At 41.5% G+C, this 22,872-nt stretch overlaps 1 protein-coding gene across 3 annotated transcripts in view; it reads right to left on the bottom strand.

Annotated features, from left to right (window-relative positions):
• The window catches only part of USP22 (ubiquitin specific peptidase 22), a 100,190-nt gene that overhangs the window by 19,568 nt on the left and 57,750 nt on the right, over positions 1–22,872 (bottom strand). For all 3 annotated transcript variants that reach the window (XM_061346233.1, XM_061346229.1, XM_061346235.1), the window contains 2 exons: positions 7,547–7,716; positions 696–843 (listed from right to left, as the gene is read on the bottom strand). In XM_061346233.1, the coding sequence (XP_061202217.1) occupies positions 696–843; positions 7,547–7,716 (318 nt within the window). The remainder of the gene's footprint in view (positions 1–695; positions 844–7,546; positions 7,717–22,872) is intronic.

Below are 22,872 nucleotides of genomic sequence, written 5' to 3'. Positions count from 1 at the left end.
CCCTTACACGAATGGGAAGAATTTCTGCACTTAAGTAAGTGAACCAAACTACATCAAACATTGGCAGCTTGGGAAATCTTCAGCTTGGACTTAGTTCAGCTAACCAACATGAAATATATCATTTTGTATGGTATTACCAAGCCAATTCAACACTTTCATACTTCATCTCTAAGAGCATGTCAATGAATAGGTCTACTATTGTAGGACAGTTGTATGAGTACATAGTTTATACACAGACTAACAAAACCAGATACCAAAACCAAGTATTACTTTTTTCTTATTCATATTTCTATAAGCAATTGGGCCTCATAAATACAGTAGAATAATATTTAAGCAGAACAGCCATAGCCTCCCCTGTGTTATTTCCATCAGTCCCATGACACACTGAGTAAGAGTTCTAACTACCTCAAGTATAAATAGAATTAGAATGGCAATTGAAAAGACAATGACTCACAACCAATAAGAGAACCCCACGATGGTGACTGAAGGCAATGCACAGGCTTGTCTGCTTCTAACTCCAGGTAAGTTTTGACAGTTATGGTTTATTTATAAAGGCTCTTCCTTTAAATCTACCAAACATTTTAAAGGGAATTTGCTAAAACTGCTGTTGGGAGACACTAAACTTAAAAAGAGATTGTTCTACCTCCTTTTGATCCAATATTCCTTGTTGATTGAAGACTCAGGACAAGCCTTACCTTTGCAGTGTCTGTGTAGCACATCTAATGCAGCAATGAGGAACTCGTGTGCATCTTGTTGCTCGTACCCTGCTAAATGCCGTGCATGAGTCCATACCAGGTGCAATAACCTATATGGAATGTGAGGAGATCGGTGCCCAGAGTAAAACTGCTCAAAGCAAAGAAAAGGACATGACTGTTAACAAGTTACACAGCCTCAGTGCATTTAATTATTAAAAACTTAAATGAGTGCAGTTAGTCAAATATATTTAAACCATTTAATTTTAATGGTCTTAATAATCAGAGACAGAGACAGCTTTTTATCACAGACTATTGAAAAAGTGATCTCAGAATTTGAGCACCTCAGTTTTCTCCCTTGAAATTCCATAATTTTGTGATGGATTAGCCAAAACCAGGCAGAAGATGGATACAAACAACACTCCCAGAGTCCTTACTGATATCACTGGACTTTATTAAAATAGCTGGGGAAGGGAAGGAAGAAGTATCCTACATTTGAAAGAGATCAGGAATTTCATCCACAAATTGTACCTCCCTCAAAATCAGAACACTGAAGTTGAGAATATTAGATGCCAACTGTCAGCCTGCCCCTAAATCAAACTATAGTAACTCTCTATGTTCTATCTAAGTATTGGATGCACAGCATTCGATGGCTGTGCACAGTCCTATCTTATGGAAAAGATTTACAAGCAGGATAGGAACCTCATGCCAATATTGGCCTTTGACTCTATTGCTATAAGCAGCACAAGGCTTTAGAAACAACTTTATTCAGCACAGCTACTTGCAGAGCTGAAGGTACCACTTCATCCTCCTATACCCGCCTGTTACTGCTCCTGCAGGGTGTCACTGCCTGGAGATCTGGTCCTGGACCAGCTCCTATACCTGCTTCTTAGTCAGCTTCAGCCCAAATCTGATGAGCTGGCTACAGGAGTCAGTGCAATTGCTCCACGTGAGTTTGACAAAAGCATATTAGAGTGCACAGTCAAATCATTCAGTCAGCAAAACCATGATGTGAAATGCTGCTGCTGAGTGGTGGCACACAGCTGGGGAGGTAAATCAGCACAGAAGATTAGGACAGGTACCTGCCTACAGGAGTTCATGCTTTTTGGTAACAAAAACCAGCCAGGTCCCCCTTAAAAACCACTCCAAAACCCTCCTAGGAAGGGTCTGTGTTTCCCTGAGTCAAGGTTCAACTCCTTCATTCACCTTCCCCATTTATATCCAAGTGCTACTGCTGCAATTTTCACCTTCCTGGGTCTTCACTTCTCCTGGTGCCAATTCCAGCATCCAGAATCTGAGACCAAAGCTAACAGCCCCTTCTTGAGCAAGCTGACTTCTGTACCTGTTGGAGAGCCCCTGTACCATGATAACAGTTGCAAAACGCAAAGCACAGATGCTTGTGGTAGCCCTTCAGGGAGCCAGGAAAGGTCCAAAATGAGTTTATTCACTTGGCCTTCAGGTTGTGTTTAATGGAGTTAACGTTTTAGCTTTAATAAGTGAAAATGTGTAAGTCATTCTGCTTTCCCTAACCTTTGGAAAAGGTATTTGCCAGTAAAGGGCTCCTGCAACACCACAATTATGTTTTGCTCAGATCCAACTGATTCAATTGTGGTTTATTTTCAGTTACCCTTCTCAAACAGAAGACAATAAGCAGCAAAAACACTGAGTATGATTTGAAACCCCAGCAGTGTATAATGTCTCCCTCTCACTGGAAAAGCACGCTTCCTTCCCCAGCCCTAAGTTGCTTCCTGCCCAGTCTCTGAGCATTTTGCATCAGTGCAAGCACAGGCATTGTGCTACAAACCTGCCACGATAAAACACACTGTATTTTAAAGGACAGGCAGGCAAAAAGGAACACAATCTTCTCATCTAGGCCTCATATTTGTAGGCTCTTCCAAATGGCTTTAGTGTGTTTCCTTGCAAAGAGATGTCTTTACTGACTGCAAGCTCTGCTTTTTCCCAACAAGAAGATAAACTTCTGCACCCGAACACCACAGAATGCTTCTATAAATAAGAAGATCAATAGTTAAAACTGATGCCAACAAGAATGACACCAAGGGACTGGAGCAGTAGCAGAGTAATTGAAATCTGCTGACGCAGCTGCTGCTCAACATAATTCAGGGAACTGCAGCAATAAGACTTCTCTGTTCTGTCCCGCCTTACAATTAGTCCCAGAGCTCTCTCTGGTCATTTTAACCAACAGCACTTTCTGTAATTGCTCCACTGCAGTCACTAGACCTGCCAGATTGTACATCCTCTGGTGCTTCATTAAGATGGGAAGGTTGTAACAAGAAGCGTTATCAAATTATTAGGTATTATCCCAGAGAAGCTGGAAACGCACCTAGGAAAACGCTGGCGACTGTGTGTGGAGGGAAGTGTCACTGTTATAATAAATCATAATGAAACAAAGGAATTTGAGCACATTCAATAGCAGTATTTTAACTGGAATGTATAAAACAGCCATTCCTTCTCTGTCATTTCCTTGATGCCAGGAAAAGCAGCCTATCAGAGCTGTTCCAACCCACAAAAGGGAGAGAAGTCCATGTAAAGTCTGATTCAATCACTGTTACACAAACCTTTTCATTAAAGCATGCAAACAGAAATAATGATGGTGGTTTGCAAGTCACCTTTAAAATGCTTTAATGGCACAATTCTTCCAACCATAACTTTAAATGATTTGGGTTTAAATTTGCTTTCAATTCAGCAGTATCAGTTGTTTATATTGGAGAGAACTAGTTCAAGCCATTGGAAAATGCCTGTGCATTAAATAGTGTGTTTGAAAATACACTGTTTAATGGCTATTCCAAGGGAAAGAGGGGAAAACAAAAAGGAAAAAAGGAAAAACCCAACCCAGGATTCAAAGTCTCCATTCTTACATACAAAACAGTAATAATAACTTCCCTTTTTTTGTACTTAAAACACTTGCTTTTGGACCATAAAACGAAGAATCTATAGGATTTTGAGGATTCTAAGGTTTATATTTTGCATTCTTGTTACCAAAAATATACAGACACTAGTCAGGTTTTAAACCAAACCAAACCAACCACAACCACACACATCTGTACTGTTTTCTCCTCCTCCTGCCAAAAAGTCATGCATGGAAGTTTCCCAATTATGTGAACAAATACATTTGATCTATGCTGTATACGGATCGACTGAACAGTCTCCAAGCCTTGTAATCAAGAATTTATAGGCATAAATCCTGTACCAGGCTCCAGTCCAATTTGCAAAGTGAAAACCACCTCTTAGAAACTGGTTCTCAATTAAGAGTTTAAACATTGTGATAGTTTACAGTGGATAAAGGGAGCAGGTAATACATGTGCCCTTAACACCTCCTGGAGCTTTCCCAAAGAGCAATGGTTCAAGGGGTCAGAAACACCATTTTCCTTGCACACACACTGTATGCTCTGTATTTACATCAAGGATTTTACTAACTGGGCACTAAACTGCGAGGTGTCTGTGTTAAGACTTACTTACTTTTTCTCTCTACCTTTGTTATAACTTCTTTTATACATAGCCATTGCAACAGAGTGCCATCTTAAGATACTAAAGCCTTATCATTGATTTCCCTTTTCATCCTCACTTCTCAACTCCCCTTGTAGTTGTGCTGTGCACTTTGATAAGCTCATGAGAATGAGGAATGATGGGAAGATGATGTCCTTTGCACCTCTGAGTGGATGCCCTGCATTCTGCTATGCTCCCAGGTTTTCAGTCAGAGTATACCGGGATACAGATCCACTACTCCTACCTTCCTGAATGGTCATTCCATAAACAATTCAGATAAACCTTAGCATATGGAGTACCTTAATTTTCATTGAAGCAAAACACAAATACCAGTAAGTAAAAAGTAGTGCACAAACCCTTTCAGCCCAAAGGCTCAATGAACGGATTCTGTGTGTTCTATCTTCCCTCCATCCAGTTTCACCACTATCTGTTATTCCCAAATCCTTTTTATTCCTTTTCTTATGCAGTGTAATTCATGTCATGATTCTATTGAGAAATAGGTTTCAAGTAGCAAAAAATGAGAATGTTAATTGATGCAGTCAGATTATTTTTAAAACAAACAGAGATCAATGCTTGGCATGTCTGCAAGAAAAGCTACCAGGAAAAAACCCTCAGTTCTGAGAACCATCTGATACTCATTACTCACCACCAACCTACTTCAAGGTGCAAGAACGTTGTAGCTTCCTATTTATCACAGAGAAATCACACACCCCATTATAATTAAATGATCTTAAGCCAGAAAGAAAGGAACAAGTGTTGTTTTGTTTGAGAAGAAAACTTGCTTTTTAGGTAGAATAAGTTTCATTTAGTGCTCCAAAGAGTCTCTTTTTTTTCTCCTGGAGAGTTCTTACTGGCAGGCATTCACCAGATCCCCTGGCATTCCTTTTGCCTAAGATCACACCTTCAGAAAAGAAGGGCGGAGGGGAGATGGAAGTTAACCCTTGCCCTGATGGTTTGTCACTGGGTGAAATGCCTTGGGATAAGTACATCAGTTAATCCTGGTGGGAAAGCTACGTGAAAACAAGACACAACCTGAACCAAAGTTTCCCCAGTAATTCAATTATAAAGGAATCCTTAACCATAGCACTGAAATCTCCACTTGTTAGCTTTTCTCCATTGAGCCCTTATCTCTGCAGAGTGTAGGAATCTTCCTCCATATAGTTGGGACACGAAAGATAAGTCCTGCTCAAAAGTGCAGGACTTTGGTTTTAGTTCTGAATGTAGAGAGATTAAAACTCACTGGGAAACAAATGAGTGCTGACAGAGCTATAAACATAACATGGTATTTACTGCTTGCAAGTGAAAATACACTGAGTTGGTTGCAGCCATTACAGTTTTGCTTGTGAAGAACTAAGCTCTAGTTTTACTTCAAGGTGGTTGAGTCACTTTTTGCTGTCCTCCCGCAGCACGGATCTGCAGAACTTCAACGTGAGGTAAGGACAGAGATGCTGTCCTGCCATCCTCACAGTCTGATATCCCAGCTACAGCTCTTCCCTCGTTCACATGCCCTCAATGTTGCAGCACATCAATTATTAGAACTAATGCAAGTTTAGGCATGAATTTTGATTGGGGAAAATGAAGGCTGAGATTCCCAAAGCTGTGTATGAAATTAAACTTGATTACAACTGAAAGTAATGTGAAGCTGCATCTAAGGCTCATGCTGGGTAAGAAGCCTGTCCTTTGTTACATGCTTGTACATAGTCTGGCAAAAGGCATCCCAGGCCATCGACAGGGCTCCACATACATTAATGCAAATACAAAATCATTACCTAGACAGTCTTGATCTTTCCTCCAGTCCCCCAATCTGTAATGTAACACTCATTCGCCCTTTCCCAAGGGATTTACTTGCGTAAATAGAATGTGGTGATATTCAAAATGAATCTTTAGACCACAACTTGATGAAAAGATATCAAGATTTTAATGGTACCCTTTATTTTTAAACAAGCAAATAAGGTTTCTCTATTAAAAGTGGTATTTCTAGACCACGACTGAATTTTTTTATCTAGGCAGAGTGGTATTTCCCCCTTTAACTGCACATCTGGTTTCAATAACCCTGCAGCTGCTACCTATTGGGATTCCTGCTTTTTGGTTTTACCTCCTTTCCTAACAGACTCATGAGGAACTGAAAAATAAACCAAAGAATAAGAAGTATAACATACAACTAATGATTAGAGAAGCAGCATGAAAAGGTGCAAATTCACTGAAACAACTTTGTACTGGAATGGCTAAAGGGACACTTTGCCTTCCCTATGTAACTCGCCTGCAATAACCAAAACCAACCCTCTCTGGTGAAAAAAGCACAGAAGTAAAATCAAATTGAAAATGACAAGATAAAGGTAAAGTTATTTTAGGTTGGGCTCAGCTTGAAGAAGCTTCCATGACAGCACATACACAAAGACATCCTCCCCGTACAGACATCTCCAGCTATTTTAAGTGCTCTGTGACAGCATGTACTAAAGCTTTTTTGGGGTTTTGCCTGGCTTGCTTTGTCTGGGGTTTGGTTTTGGGTTTTTTTTTACCTCCCAAGAAAGCAGATCTATCACTGAAAGAAAGACACAGACTAGACTTGTTTGTTTTCAAAGACTCATCTTAAAACGCGGAGCCCATGTCTAGCCACAGTCCTTACATTACTGATGTGAGATTAAGATAGTTAATAAAGCTCTCTGACTATAAAGGAAAAGACTGCCTGTCTCATACAGCACAGACTAGACCTACAGAGAAAGGCACACCGCAAAACCAGTCACCTGAGTGAGAAAGAAGAGTAGCTCCTACATGGAAGGTACAAACTGTACCAACACACTCGCTTCTCTACCTCCTCCTGGCCATTAATGGGTTGCCACGTAAGAGATGATAGCGAAGATGTTTCTGCCTGCTAGAAAGCACTGAATCAAGATCTTTAAAATATTTATACAGACCTACATAATGCAGTGCTTCAAACCACCAGGCTAGATACCATTGCTTTATTCTCACTCCCATTAGCACCCAAAGAGCCTATGACATATTTTCCAGTTACAACTTGTACCTTTAATTAAAGCACACATTCAGTTCTAAGACTGAAGCCTTGCAGATCAGTCTCAGAAGAGCAGGCAGCACTGTAATTATTTCCAATACCAGCTTCGCCTAAACAAGGCTGACTTAAGAATAGGACTTAAAGGGACAATAGTTTCCTTTTCATCACTTGGGTATTAGTGACGGTAGGGTCTCAACTCAATCTTTACTGTTCTTTTACACCTTGAGGGGAAACGTAATTTGATTCCCTTTCTATTTGCAAACAGAACACAACCCCTTTTGGGTTAGGAACCAGCCAGCATCTGGGGAAAGGCATTGTGTTTGTGGCAAACAGCACTCACCTCCTGAAAAAGCGTAGACATTTCACAGACCAGACATGAGCTGGGGCTTTGCATTTCACATTTGTGCCTGTCGGAGAGGAAGAAATCTCGCAGCAGTGGAGTGTGGGTAAGTGCCTGGACAATACAGTTCATAAAACATGTGTTCCCAAGATTGATTAGCCCTCGTAGACCTATAAAGACAGAAGGGGGAGGGGATGCATAAGCATTATCAAGTTAACATAATGGTGTATTTGCATTTTTATATAGGTTTCACAATATTGCCACAGATTCACTGTATACGCACAGCTCCAAGTATGCAGTTTGACATTGCTTTAGGTAAAGGCTATTGGTTTTGATGTACCCAAGTCCCAAGCTGCCACTTTCTACACTAGATTTGGTTTTGAAATTCTCAGGAAACCTCCAAGTACAGCAACACCAATAGCATTATTTTGCAGTGGCTGTTTTGCCATATGTGACCAAAACACCCCCTCCTCCCCAAGCTGATACCACAAATACAACTGTTAAGTCATTACAGTAAGAAACCAATGCATTTAAATAGTAAGTTTTCAGACAGTTTAAAAGGCTTTCCACAAAGCCAGAATAAGGGTTTTGTACTGTTCTAATGCAAAAGTCATCTTTCTGAGATGGGCAGCAAAGGAAACAGCCTTCACAAAACCAAGTGAGGCTGCGACATCCAATGCAGACTTAGCACACATATCCTTTCTATGTTCAAAACCCAAGATCCGAACAACCCTAAAAGAGAAACTCTGACCAACACTAGTTCCACACTTGTTTTAGCTAAGTTAAACGTTAACCTACAGTATACATCAAAAAAATTCAACTTGGCATAAGAGGATTCATCACACCTTGAGTCAAACGTTCAGTAATGCCCAGAGACGATTTCTTGTGCTTGGAACCCAAGATGCTTAAAGGAAAGCTCTTTTGTTGCACAACAGAAGAGAGGTTAGGAGTGGGGAAAGCTTTTCAGTCATTTGCAAAGTCTAAGCGAGAAGAAAAACATGCTCAAATCCTTGAGTATTCTTCCAAAAGGTTACCATAAGACTAACCATACAGGAGTGCTAAATGAGAACAGCATCAGTTGGACAAGAGTGCTTATTTGTAATCAAAAACTTACTTTGAAACAAGATTAAATGCACTGACAGATAACGTTCTGGTATTAACTTTTAATTAACATAGTCCTTCTCTGCAATATAAATATGATTACTACATGAGCAGTGAATGAAAAACCAGGATTACTTAACAGAGAACAAAGAATTTCCTTGCCATCCATGAGGGGCAAAAAAAAATCAGCTGGCAATGCTGTGGCAATTAAAACTGGTGCAGTTCCCTTGCAGTACACCAGATAGTGCTCAAAGGGCTCTTTAGCATCTTTCAGTAGGAGGAGGTGTGGTCCAGTTGCTATGTTACCAGAGAGAAACGGCACTACATCGGCTTGAGCTGCACTACATCAGTTTCAACTGGACCACTGAGCTCCAGGCAATGGACACAGAGCCCTCAGAGTTATTTTCCTCTATTTAATGCAGCACCATCCTCCTTCCAACAGCTTCCTGGCGCTTCCGTTTACTTAAAAGTGCAAGACAAAGTTTCTCATTATACCCCAGTAACTTCTACTGGGCAGAAAGCTGATTGCAATGGCTTTGTTTTCATGCTGGGAGGCAACAAGTGTACGCACATTAGCCGAGTGTTAAATAGTTAATTTGTTGTAGCAGCTTGAAATACAGTGTGATGCTTCAGCTTTGAACACCATCCTATTTCATTCCCCAGCCTGCATGTCTCTGCAAACAATGTCACAACAGAAGTGTGTTCATGCTGTGCAAGTGGAGCAATGTTTGGCTGATACCTCTTGCCTACCTCTCTCCTGTATTTTCCGTTTAAAGCTTACTGGGTTTATTTAAGTCACAGACTACAAAACCTGAGATGCACCAGGGTATTTTGATGGGCAGAAGAGTCTCTCCCTGTTTCTGCCTGGAAAACCCAGTCCCTCTGGTTAGCTCCAGTATACAAAGTCAGCCTCCAAGCACAGAAGACTGCTGGAAAACCAGGAGTACATCTAGAGACTCACCCTAGTGCTTTTCTTTTTGATATCCAATTGAGCAATCACAAGTAAAAGCAAACACATAAAGGCAGCTTTTTGAAATCATTTATTAAGCATCATTTATTACATGCCTGTGGCTGGACCTTCTTCCCTGTGACCACAAGGATCAACTCTTCCTTAAAGCTGCCACCAGAAGACTAGTTACAGGCATCAAATTCAGGAGGTTCTCTGGGTTTACTCTACTTGCTTGGTCTTTTGGTGTCTTTTTTCCTGGATCTAAACGGAGTGCTTCATAGGTTATGACTTCATTTGAATGAACCCAAAGTAACCTGCAAAACAGACAAGGCTGAAATGTGAGTACTCCAAACCCTAATAAAATAAGAAAGTGGTGAATGTAGCAAAACATGAGAACTTACTTGGCTGAAAAGGGAAAAACATAAAGAAGCATATATCAGTCTTACCCTTGAGGGAGCAATAACTGCAGCTGCTATACTGTCTCTTAAACTGACGTTTGAAATCAGACAGGTATGATGCAGTGAACTACAGCTATGTACTGCATAACTAACTCTAGTGTATTGGAAAACATAAAAAAGATGATGCATATAAAGAGCTGACACAGCTCAGAACACATCCTCTTGTGCTTAACTTTTATGGGGAAAAGTGGATTTTGTTGGAAAGAAAAATAGCTAGAACTGAAAGCGTGTACAGAATTCTAGTCATTAAAACACTAAGAATGTAAAATACTTCTGTCTGCCACACCTATTCCCTCCACATTAATAAACCCTGGCAAAATTTAACTGGAAGAGTCAAACATTGCAACACTTGGGTAACACAAAAATAATGTGCCAAAACCTCAGATGTAGGAGTGCTCTGATGATAGTGGAGATAACTTGCCATTTGCGCAGAGGAGTGGGGCTAACTACGGATTGCCAACATTATCTTACCTCTAGTAATAAATCAGACAATGGTTTGGTTAGGAAAGAACCTTAAAGCTCATCAGGTTCCAACCCCTGCCATGGGCAGGGACACCTTCCACTGGACCAGGTTCCTCCAAGCCCATGTCCAGCCTGGCCTTGAGCACTGCCAGGGATGGGGCAGCCACAGCTTCTCTGGGCACCCTGTGCCAGCGCCTCAGCACCCTCACAGGGAGGAGCTTCTGCCTAATGTCTAATCCAGATCTTCCCTCTGTCAGTTTAAAGCCATTCCCCCTTGTCCTATCACAACTTGCTCTTATAAAACATCCCATAAAGTTAAGGTATTTTGCAAACTTCTGCTCTGCTCATACTGTTATCTGTTTCTTATGAGCTGTTTGGAAATAAGCAACAGCAATCAGTGAGATACTCAACATATTCTACACACGTGTGCTGTCATGGCAAGTGCAGTTAGAAAAGTACTGGTTCACTTCTGAACCTTGCTAATGTAAATGTGAACACTGGAATTAATATTGCTGTCAAGACAAAGCTGACCTTCATGGTATAAACCATAAAGAAAACACCATCATGCATGGTGTACACCCTCTACTCTCATTCTGGCACATGCTGGGCAGGCAGGGCATAAAGCAAAGAAGAAACCTACTTCTGCAATGCCCTGAGCACAGGCAAATCTATTTGGGAAATCCCTTTTACATTCAGTGTCAAACCCAGGTTCTAAGCCTCTGGCTTACCTTGGTCAGCTTCAGTTCTTCAATCTTCTTCCAGTAGCAGGCTTTTTCTTTTTCAAATGCTCAAAGTAATACATGTGCCATACTGGGCAACAAGGCTTGTTGCGATGCTGGGACATCCAGAACACTGGTTCTGCAAGTCCACCCACACAGGCGAGATGGAAAAACCAAAACAAGATAAGGAAATTCCACTTCTCTGTTAAATGCAACTGTACATGAATAAAGGTGGGAAAGCAGGGAAAGGAGAGGACCACACATGAATACAGCATACAGAAAAACCAACCAGGTGCCTCTCTTTTTCTGCTGGAAGAGGGTCTGTTTATCTCTAAACCTAGAGCTTTGTGCTGGGATAGGACTGACGGCAGACAAACCAGTCTGAACAAATACTACCGCATAGAAACCTGTGATTTATTTGAATGAAGGCTGTAGAAGCAAGAACATAGGTCACTATATAATGCAGTTTGTGAGACAATCAGGAAATCACTCAGATGCACTAAAACACAGTTTGAGACCCTTTTTACATTAAACATGTTAGAGACACTTTTGCCCCTGTATCCCAGCCCTCCCAGTTCCCCCATCTGGTGTTGATGCTTCCCTGAAGCTCCATCAGACAGTACCAGAAGCTGGGGAAGAGCTCACTGAAATTATAGAGTTCCACATAATCCTTGGAAAACATGCAGTGTAGGTTGGCAATGAAGATCTCCAGACCAATATTAGGTTTTCATCCCATGTTCATACAGCAGGAATTACAACACCATTGAAGAGCATCCTTGTGGAAAGGTATTTCAGGGGAGAGCTGCCATACTTCTTAGCGCCTAAAGCTAAACTCAAATTCCCTCTCAGCTCTCAAGTTTCAGGTGCAGACCATCCCATGCATCACCAGAACATATCTGTTACAAACACCAGCCCCAGCCAGTCCAATACATCCTTGTTTCACCTGCATACCAGAAGCAGCATGGTTTTGCTAATGGGGTTAGTGACAGCAATTATTCTCACTAGATAATCCCTTTTGAAATAGCAGTAAGAAAACCCCCCAACATTCCAGAAAGCAGCAATATTTAGATACATGGAATTGCAAATCTATGTGGGGGAAAGCCAGGCATTGTGACACCAGTATCAGAGAAGATAACCATGCTGCTTTGGTCAATCTAGTCCACACCACTTCAGTTGAAGCATCCTTTTCTCACTGGCTGCACGAAACCCAAAAGGAACTGCAGAAGCAGAACTGGAATGCATTAGAAAAGGTTGTTTCAGGTGTCACAGACCTTTTTACAGACTTGCTGAGGACACACTCAGGTATTGCATTATTATAACAACAGCTCAAGAAAAAGCTCCAGAAACTTTTGCCACGGCCAAGTTAAATGAAGAAAGTTCAATCACATGAGCTTGAAAATTGACTTCACAATAACATTTCTGCCTCCAGCAAACACACAACATGCAATCTACCAACTAGACTTATTACCACCCCTTGCATTGGTACTCCAGGATCCCCAGCAGACAAGCTGGGGCAGCTACCTGAGGAAGTGCTCTCCAAGCTGATTCATTGATTCAGACTGGTTTATCAGTAAAGTCTTTTAAAGGGAGTATTGGAGTGATAGGACAAGGGGTAACGGGTTAAAACTTAAACAGGGGAAGTTTGGATTTGACATAAGGAAGACGTTCTTTACTGTGAGGGTGCTGAGGCACTGGAATGGGTTCCCAGGGAAGTTGTGAATGCTCCATCGCTGGCGGTGTTCAAGGCCAGGTTGGACAGAGCCTTGGGTGCCATGGTTTAGTGTGAGGTGTCCCTGCCCATGGCAGGGGGGTTGGAACTGGATGATCTTAAGGTCTTTTCCAACCCAAACCATTCTATGATTCTATTTTGACAGACACAGTTAGCAAGGGATAAACATGACAGATCAAGGCAATAAAGATGAACACTCACAGCAATAATCTTCTCTCTCTGGTTTACTGCTGAACCAGGTGAAAATGAAGTTCCCCTGTGTCTATTTTCCTGATTTGGCTCCTCTTCTCCAGTTATTCAAGGGTGCCAGGTTAGTCACTGCTCATCCTGAATCACTGTAAATCCTTTGTTAACCAAGCCACCTTTCTGGAGCTATATCACTACCACCACCCACCCTCTGTCCAGCCCCCCCAAGCTGCTGCTCAGTCACCAACAGGCATGGAGAGCTTCACTCTTCTGCTAGAAGAGTTCTAGAACAGTATTTAACTTATAAAGAGATACCTGATACCAATGTTTTCAGTTTTTTCCATATCTGTTATATTTTATATGTAATATTTTCCTATATTATACTATTCCATTATCTAAAAATACCTATCAAATGTCATGCATATGTGTGTGCATCAAGAGTCAACGTCCACATTGAGTCCTGCAGTTCTGGGAGGTTGGGAGGATGACAGAGTGCGCTGTAGTTAGATAATATTGGTACACAAATATGGATTTAACAAGTATTTCCATTTGGCACTGACAGGAGTCAAATATAAAGCCAGCCCCTTCCATCCAGAAGCCCCAGTACACACAAATGCGCACCCTGGTGCAGCTGGAGGACGCATTCATTAGTTTAAATAGCTGACCTGCACACACATCACTTGGGAAAACCATAGATTAAGTCCATTCTGTAGAATACTGGAATTAGAACAGAAAGTTTATCTGTATTCATTGCAACTGCTTACCCTATCCAAACACACAAGAAGAGTGAGGTTGGGCTTGTTCCTTACACATGCTGACTCCATGTTGGCACATTTTCCCTGGGGAAACTCAAATGTAAGATCCAAGGTGCACATGAAAACCAATTTTAAACAAGGAAGACACTGAAAGCAGAACCAGTCACTATAAGACAATGAAGAAGTGGTTCAAAACCACCAAGACAACATGTCAGTTCACATTTCCCAGTTCTGCTGCCTCCAAGAGAAGTGTTATGACTTAAATGCAAGCTCAAATACTTCCTTCAGGTTCACATGACAACTTGAAGCCTTTTCCTTTTGGTAATTTCTGGCATATCTGTGTGCAAATGGGCAGGTCTGGAGTGACCTCAGCATTTCAGAGGAAACTCCCCAGATTTATCCAGGTTTATGTTGTGTTAGGACTGCCATTCACAAATCACTGTTTTGTTTTTTCCCTTAAAATATCCATGACCCCCATGAAAAGTTACCAATAGGTAAGAATCTACCTACATTAAATTGTCAGGCCAGGTTGAACATAGGGGCTTGGAGCAAGCTGCTCTAGTGGAAGGTGTCCCTGCCTGTGGCAGGGGGTTGGAACTGGATGCGCTTCGAGGTCTCCTCTAACCCAAACCATTCCATGATTCAATGGTATATACATGGTGATGGCTGTAGCATCTGTCCAGCAGTAGAGATGAACATACTTCCCACCATGTCTATGAGAATGATTGAGTTCACTCACACCACAACATAAAACCAGCAGCAGCGGCTCTGTACAGGCAAATCTAAGAAGTCCAAACCAAGTCAACGTGGTTATGTTCTTTATGCAAGCAGCTTTAGTGCCTCTGCACTGCATTCTTGGAAGGCTCCTTACCTTGGGCACAGCACCCCGTGAGCATGCCTCATACTGACACTGAGCACATTCTTGCTGCTCTAAGCCTAAATGGAATTTGCATTGACTTAGCATGGATTGAGAGACCAATAATGTTTTTCCAGCATTTAGCTTGTCCCCATCCCTCTTAGTTAACAGGGAATTTATTGCATTCAATAGCTTCAATGACATCACAAAATACACACTTACAGAAGGTACAGACTGCATCAACATAGTGCAAATGTAACTGGAAGACAGGACAATAACTCAAGAGCAACTTGTTAAATAGGAGAAGATAACAGAAATCAATTACATTCAATAAAAACAATTGTGAAGTAGGAAACAAGAAAATTAAGTGGACAAACACAAAATGAGGAGCGATGGCCGCAGCAACGCAACCTAAATGACTTAATACTGTGCTATAGCGCTGAGACAAACAGCATTTTGAAGCTTGACAGGACTATGAGAAGGCCTGGGAGGGTGTCATTGTGCCTTGGTGACAAGAAAACCTCAGCTGGAACCGAGCACATGTTTTAGTCCTATGGAAACTGGGGAGGAGTTGAGAACATGAGTGAAAACTTCCATCAAATGAGTATTTGACACTGGAGAAACAACTGAAGAACCCATTGGTTGAGTTTAATTAATTAAAGGAGATAGTGCTGATGGAGGAAGAGCCAGGCTGACAGTTCTCAAGTACGTTACAGGCCACTGCAAAGAGGACGGTAATTAACTCTTGTGGCCTGCCAAAGCTATAATAAAAGACTGAGCTCACAAGAAGAGAAATTTAATTAGATATTAAGAATAACTGTCTCACCGTTAGAAAACACTGCAACAAGGCAGTCTGGGACTCCCGGTTGTTGGAGTGGTTCCAAGCGCTGCTCCAGCAGGAATGGTGCGTAACATTGATCCTGACTCAGGAAAGGTGTGAGCTACCCCTCTGTTTGTCACCCCGTGACTGTTCACACATCCAGATTAATATTACAGTGTGATACAAACCACCTTTGACAGGGAGGGGCAAGGTGAGGGCATTTGCACACAACAGCTAAGCCCATCTAACAGCTCACTGATGCCAAAAAGGCTGCTCGCCCTGCACTGAGCTGCATCTGCTTGACTCCATGGTGAAATGGGTCACCTTGCCTGTCTGGCAGGGGAAGCAGTCTCACCTTGAGGGGATGAACTCATCATTAGCAGCAATGAGCCTTTGACCTGTCTGAGCAGGTTCAGAGCTCAACAAGGGTCAGGACAAAATGCCAGTGCCAGAATGTGGGAGGGATGCAGGAGCTGTTGGTCTCTTTCATGGATAAACAGTCTCCTATCCCCTCTACCGTCACAAGCTTTGAGCACAGGCTTTTGTGTCTAAAAGCCACAAGCAGGGTAACAGAACAGCCCTAATGTCTGTATCCTTATTCCTACCACATGGTTTTAGAAACCAAAATGAACTGCCCTCCCCCAGGAAGAACTGGAGAACAGGTAACAGCTGCTGCGAGCATCAGGGCTGCTAACTATCCTCAATGTCATTTTTAGACTGCATAGGTATTCTGCATATGAGCTTCTGCATCTGTGGCTCAATGCATCATTCATTCACTTCAGCAATGCAAAAAATAGTCACAGGGTAACACAAAGAGGTCGCCTGGATCTGCTATTTCAGTTAATTTCCTCTATGTCATACCTGCTAGTGTGTGTCGAGATAAATACATTTGCAGCTATGAGAAGTGCTATAAATCAAAACTGGAGGAGTGTCCCTGTATCATGTTGCACCTTCAGTTAAAAGCAGTAACTGCCAAAAAACACTGGGCTGAAGACACAGCACAGGAGCTACATGTTTGTGACTCATTTAAATACAGAATTTCTAGTAATGATATAGAAATAATCAGCAACACCTAGCAATGAGAATCAAGAAAGGTTTCTCTTTGCCAGATTTGGGAGACCAAACACACACCTCTAAGCAATGACTACCAAAGAAGGCTTTACTATAGGGCAATGGATCAGCCTTTACACATATGCCACTCGGACATAGATTGTTGGAAGAACCTAAGGGCAAGTGACACCCTTAGAGCAAAAGGATCAAGTAAGTTACCAAGAATATGACCAAACACAGGAAGTGCAGTGGTTTATATTACTATTGCAGAGATGAAACAAAATCCCCAAGCCAGACAATGATTCCTGAGCGCACACACTGTGCCAGACACAGAAAGTACTCTCTATACTATACCCACAGCTTATACATCTTTGGCATCAATTCACAAACTAATGATGCCAAACCATGAGCTACTCCACAGCCCAGAGGAGTTTGTTATTTGCCTTAGGGCACACTTCCTATGATTTCCTTTACCTGTAGATACTTTGTGGTGTTCAAGCATTGTGCCCAAGTGTCCAAAAGAGTTCTGACCAATTACCCTTACTTGTGTTTGTTTCTCCAGGCTTAAAGCACTTCCAAACAAGGTTAGTGATCTCCTGTAATGGTGTGGGCATGGTAAGCCAGGCTGTGAGGTTACAGTCATTTCCTTCACCGTAACTGTACGCTTGGGTTACGACCAAGCACACAGACAAGGAAGGAGCGCTCCATGTCCTTTAAGTTCTCATCCTTCTGATTTGATGGTACTGGGTTCATGAGCGCACACCCTTGGCCTGGTAAAATGAGTCAGCAGGCTTAAAATATCTGGCGATACAAACAAACCAACCTCTTGAGGTTAACTTTTCATACAGGACGTGTAAATAGTGGAGCTGTTTCAAGCACATCAAGGGACTGTGCAAGGATCTCTTCCCTGCGAAACTAAATGAAGAAACACGCTTCCAAAACTAAACACAGGGAGTGGTTTTGAGCAAAGCACTGACAGGGGTGCTGTGTCTTCCACTAAAATCACAGGAAAACATAGCTGTAGAAGATGGTGAGAAGTGACCGGTCTATCCCTCTGCTTCAAGGCAGAATTAACGCTACCTGTATCATTCCTGACAAACGCTTCCCTGAATTATTCTTACAGCTCTTCAGAGTTGAGATCCTGCAATATCCCCTGATGAACTTGTATTCTGAAGTGTTCCAGTGTCATCTTGATCAATAAATTAATGCAGAGTTTAAGGACTGCAACAGCATTAATATGGAAGATATACATCCACTATGACATCCACAGATAAGCTTCTCAACTAGTAGTATCAGAGCTTGTAAGTATTTTAATACTTCAAGTAGCAATAGCTTTAGAAAAGCTCCTGAAATGAGGGAAGAGAAAACCTGTCCAAGATACTGAAGTACCACTGTTTTCTGTGTACCTCAGTGGGTATGGCATGAGCCATTTTATTTCCTTTTATGTGTCCCCAACAAGGAGGAAAAGATAACAGCCAGACAGAAGCCTTCTGTGGGCCAAACCTAGACAAGATGACCCCAAACTGATCACAATTAGAGTAAAAAGAAACAGATCAGAATACAAATAATACTTCCTTATAAATACATTGCTGTCTTGTAGCAGCAGCACATGACAACAATCCTTATACAACCACACACAGTTCCATGTGACGAGTCCGCAAAGGTTGGGTTTTCACCTAGGTAGGAGACAAGAACTATTCCAAGAGCAATTTCTCCCGCCCAGGGTGTAAAGTTGAACTGTTCTTTCTGTTACAGCAATGGCTGCCTTGTGAGAAGAATAACCTGAAGTAAAAGAAAAAGCCAGGGAAAGGCCTTTTCATAAGCTGATGTGAGACAGTTAAATCCACACCTAAAACTAGGCTTTAAAATATACACATAATGAGCATCTGCATGAATTTACTGTCTCCCACAGCAAGCATATGCTTAAATTAAGTGTGGGGCAAGAAGAGAAAGGGGAGCTAAAGCCAAGGACCTCTGCAGTATGCAAGACGAGCTCTGAACCTTTTGATAAGTCACCTGCTAACAGAAGGAAGACCCGTGAGCACTCTGCAAAAAGGTCTTTTTTTGTTTCAGCAGCATGGGAAATGTCAGGTTTTATATCTGTAATTTCTCATCTTCAGCATTTTTACCGACCATCTGCATCGCCAAATTGTTTTTTCTCTCTCAGGTGCCTCCAGAAGAAACCAAATGCATCATGTTCTCAAAACCAGAAAGGTATACAGCATGTTATCATCCATAGCAATTATTTCTCTCTCTTCGATTCTCTCAGCTGAAATGAGTAAGACTGAAAAAGACATTAAGTTTTGCAGCAGAACTTGTACCAAACTTCCCTGAATCTCTTATCTTGGCATAGCAAGACCCACTGAACAAATTTTGTCTGTTGTGCCTCAACCTGATCCAATCTCTGTCAGGATCTCTCAGCAGGGAGTGAACACATTGGGGAACGCATACATACAATCTGGATCTCAGATTCTCAGAACATGCAATACAAGAAAACATCTTTCCTATGTGGCTCTGGAAATAATCACATAATGCTTTGATACTTGGTAAGACATTTGATTATCTGATCCCTGTAACGCTTGAAGAGCAGTTGGCTGGAGGAGAAAGATGGAACACAATGCTCTCCAAGCACACGTTGCACCAAGAGCAAGGGAAACAGAAAGGTGCCTATTTCTGCACAGCAGAAAACATGAAATGCCACATTTAGGTATCTGCATTGCACAAAATGCCTTAGTTTAACAAAGAAGCCAGGCCCCTTACAACCGTCATGCTCACTGTACACTCAGATATACAGAGATGAATGGATTTGAAGAAGTAGAATAGAGGTATGTAGAGGCTCCTAAAGCAACCACATGACTGAAGCAGGAGCTGTCCTGTCTCACCCACCCTACAAAGCACAGTTCAAGGCATTAAAGTCCTGTAAACCAGAGCATGAAAACAACAATCTGATAATTGCAGGAAGGGAAAACAGTGAGGGGACACACAGCATCAGGAAAGAACATCAGTAGGCAAAGACCAGAAACCGTGTCTAAAGGGCTGAAGGATCGATACAGAGCATTATGACAACTAGCCCTTTAGTTCAGCTCCAGACCCTTCAAGGTATTTTTAAACAGCAACCAAAAAAAGCCTTCATACACAACAAAATACATCAAAAGGTGGCACAGAAGAAAATAGTCACTTTGCCCTCCCCCAAAGCAGCCCAACTTCAAAACTCAGTGAGCTCTTGCGTGATCTGCACAGAAGCGCAAGACTTGCAGTGAGAATCCTGTGCAGATGGCATCTTTAAAGAACAAGAGGTACTCCCACTAAACTGACAAACCCAGATTCACACCCGCAGCCGTCCTTTCCCCCCAATATCACACCATATGCTGCCTCCAAGTTTTTCCCCTTCCTCAAAACAGATTTCACAAATTAATAACTTGAGGAGTAGGCTAACAGCCAACGAAATTAACTGCCTCCAAATATATTAATATGCACAAATTCTTGTTGATGAACTGGCACCAAGCTATTCCTACAATCCACAACACACAAACCACGCCACATGCTGTTTATGCATATTCCTAGTTTCAGTATATACTGTATCTACCTTCTGTCCACACAAAGCCCAGCTCTAGAAGCACACAGGAAAGAGCAGAATGGAAGGTCATAGTAAATATACTCCAAAAGCTATCCACAAAAGAACAAAACTGAGACGAGGATTACTGGCCTTGTTGAAAATGCCATGTTCTCATGACACAGAGTTAATCAGGTTAAAACCCACTAGTAAATCAGTTTGTTTCTTTGGGCTGGGTTTAAGAGTAGGAAGAAGAAACTTCTCATGCTACGGGTGCACCTCTGCCCATATTAAGGCTGTAACCAGTGTAGCTACAAGGGCTAACCCTGAACTTCCTCATCTGGCTCTTGATTTAGAGATTATGAAAGTACCTTTGCATTGACTGCAGCACTGAACACCAAAAACACACCCTCCATTTCAAGAAAGGCTTTGGTTTGTAGAGGATCACTGCATGGTATTGACAAGAGCAGCAACAGTCTCCAGCTTGGCATTGTGTGGTCATACCTGCTAACCTCAGGGTTTGCTGTCGAAGAAGGACAAAGTCTGCTGTTTGTTCCGACAGACACAAAGCCAAGCACTTCTGGAACAACTTTTTCTGCATCCACTGTTTTGATTTAGTTTTTAGTAAGTTAAACAAATCCCTGATAAATTTCCTTTAATTTTAGACAACCAATACTCGATCTAAATAAAGGTAGCTTGCTCAAGAAGGCCAGAAGGAAGCTCTGGCTATATATTGCTGTTGGGTTTTCTCTTGACAAGAAAACTCCCATTCCCATAAAAACCTGTTCAAGCAGATGATGACAAGTGACTAACATTTACTGCATTTTTCATGCTAAAAGCCTAGTGTTTTGACTGCATGATGAAGTTATATAATGACTTGGTGAAGAAAGTGCAGTGGGGAAAACCTACCATTAGAGAGAAATAGGTAAGAAAAATAATGGTGTCAGCAAATAGCAGACACTTGAAAGTTGAATGAGCAACTAGACTGGGGAAAAATGGTTCTGTGCTGCTACCTAGCTGGATCCAATGATGACGTTTCACCTGAAGAAGTCAAACTGAAACACTGTCTTAGCTAAAAACAATGTGTATGGATTAATAACAACCACGGATCCACTTTTAAGAGAGTCCAGAGGAGGAAAATCAGGTTTGAATTAGATGTTTGGAACACGATCCAAGCCTTGGATTAAGAAGCCTGTCTTCCAAGGAACTGCACACTGTGAACACACACTGTGTATCTTCTTTTGTCTCAAATCCCCAAGAGCCACCTAGAGTTACAATATTGAAGTATGTTCTGTGTAAGTAACATGAACAGCAATATTCCAAGACAGGGCAACAGGAAACTTCAATCCCAATGGCAATCTGCTTATTGCACACACAAATAGTTTTAACTTGGTACAGTTTCATTTGAGGTAAATACCTCTGGAGATTAGAATTCCAGCGTTACAAACTCTGATGCTCACATCAACGTGTCTTAATCTGCAATACTTTGTATTATTGTAGGTATGCACACACCTATACCCTGGTGCCTTTGCTTTGCTCTTATTTCCCTACTACTTAAACACGTAAAACAAGCTTATAATGGAAGGAAAAGTCAAACCATTCATAGGTTTTTATATCTATATTTTGTAAAGAATTCTAAAACTTGTACAAAAACCCACTGCTCCTCAGACACCAAATATACCCCAAAGGTTCTACTCAGCTTCCTGTTCTGTTTTAAACTAAACTGCTCCCACATAAAGCCATGCAAACGAAAGCCTTCAAGCAGCCCCCTGAGCCTAAGAAACTCCTTCAGAACACATTTAGCACACCAGTGCAAAAGCTGTTTCCAATGCCAGCCTACCACCAAGCTTGAAGGTATCTTCTCCTCAGAGCTGGTTTTGACATTTTGTTAATGTTTACTGGAAACAAAGCAAAGATATAGGATTTATTCTGTACATAGATACAGCAACAAACAACCTTTAAGTCTCCGGTTTCTAAGAGCTGCTAATACTCCTAGATCCTCAAAAGTTAGGTCTGGTGGTTTCTTCAAGAATCCACACCCTACTGCAAGAAGACCAACCGAAAAAACACTGGGAAGCCTAACAAAACTACCCACGATTTCCTGGAATACATTATTTTCCAAGTTATCCCATTGCTGTTGCCTTATACTTCCCAGAGAAGAGATGCTAACTGGTTTATACTTCCAACTTGTTATAGCATTTCAACTTGAAAGTAGGACTAAGCCCTTGGGGAAAAGGAGCTCTTTGTAAAGGGAATCTGTATCCTCCTTTCATTATTCTTTACAAGCTGAAAAACAAGCCCTGCAAGTTTCAACTGTTCCTTCAACCATCAAGCACAAGATAGGCAAACACTGTATATTAGTTACTTCCAAAGAGCTTTTGTTTCTCTTGGGAAGGGGGACCGTGTATAAAGGCTGAAAAGGAAGAGCCACAAACTTTGAGGTTATGCATGTACAGCACAGCAGGAACACGCATAATGCAAGTTAATTTGGATTTCAGCTTTACTGCTGATTGCTTTAAAAAGGAAATAAATCGATAAATAAAAGATAAATTGTTCTAGAATCTTAAAAGATAAAGGAATTAATTTCATTACATATTTACTTTAAAAATATTAGGCAAACCATGCAACAATACGGGCCACGTTATCACCAATGTCAGCTTCTCACAGAATTTGTCATCTTCATATGGA

Source organism: Neopsephotus bourkii, unplaced genomic scaffold (assembly GCF_033783945.1).
Source record: "Neopsephotus bourkii isolate Nb327-2 ecotype Australia unplaced genomic scaffold, CSIRO-AGI_Nbou_v1 NB_39, whole genome shotgun sequence".
Lineage (NCBI taxonomy): Eukaryota > Metazoa > Chordata > Aves > Psittaciformes > Psittacidae > Neopsephotus > Neopsephotus bourkii.
This window is presented reverse-complemented; position numbering and strand designations above follow the sequence as displayed.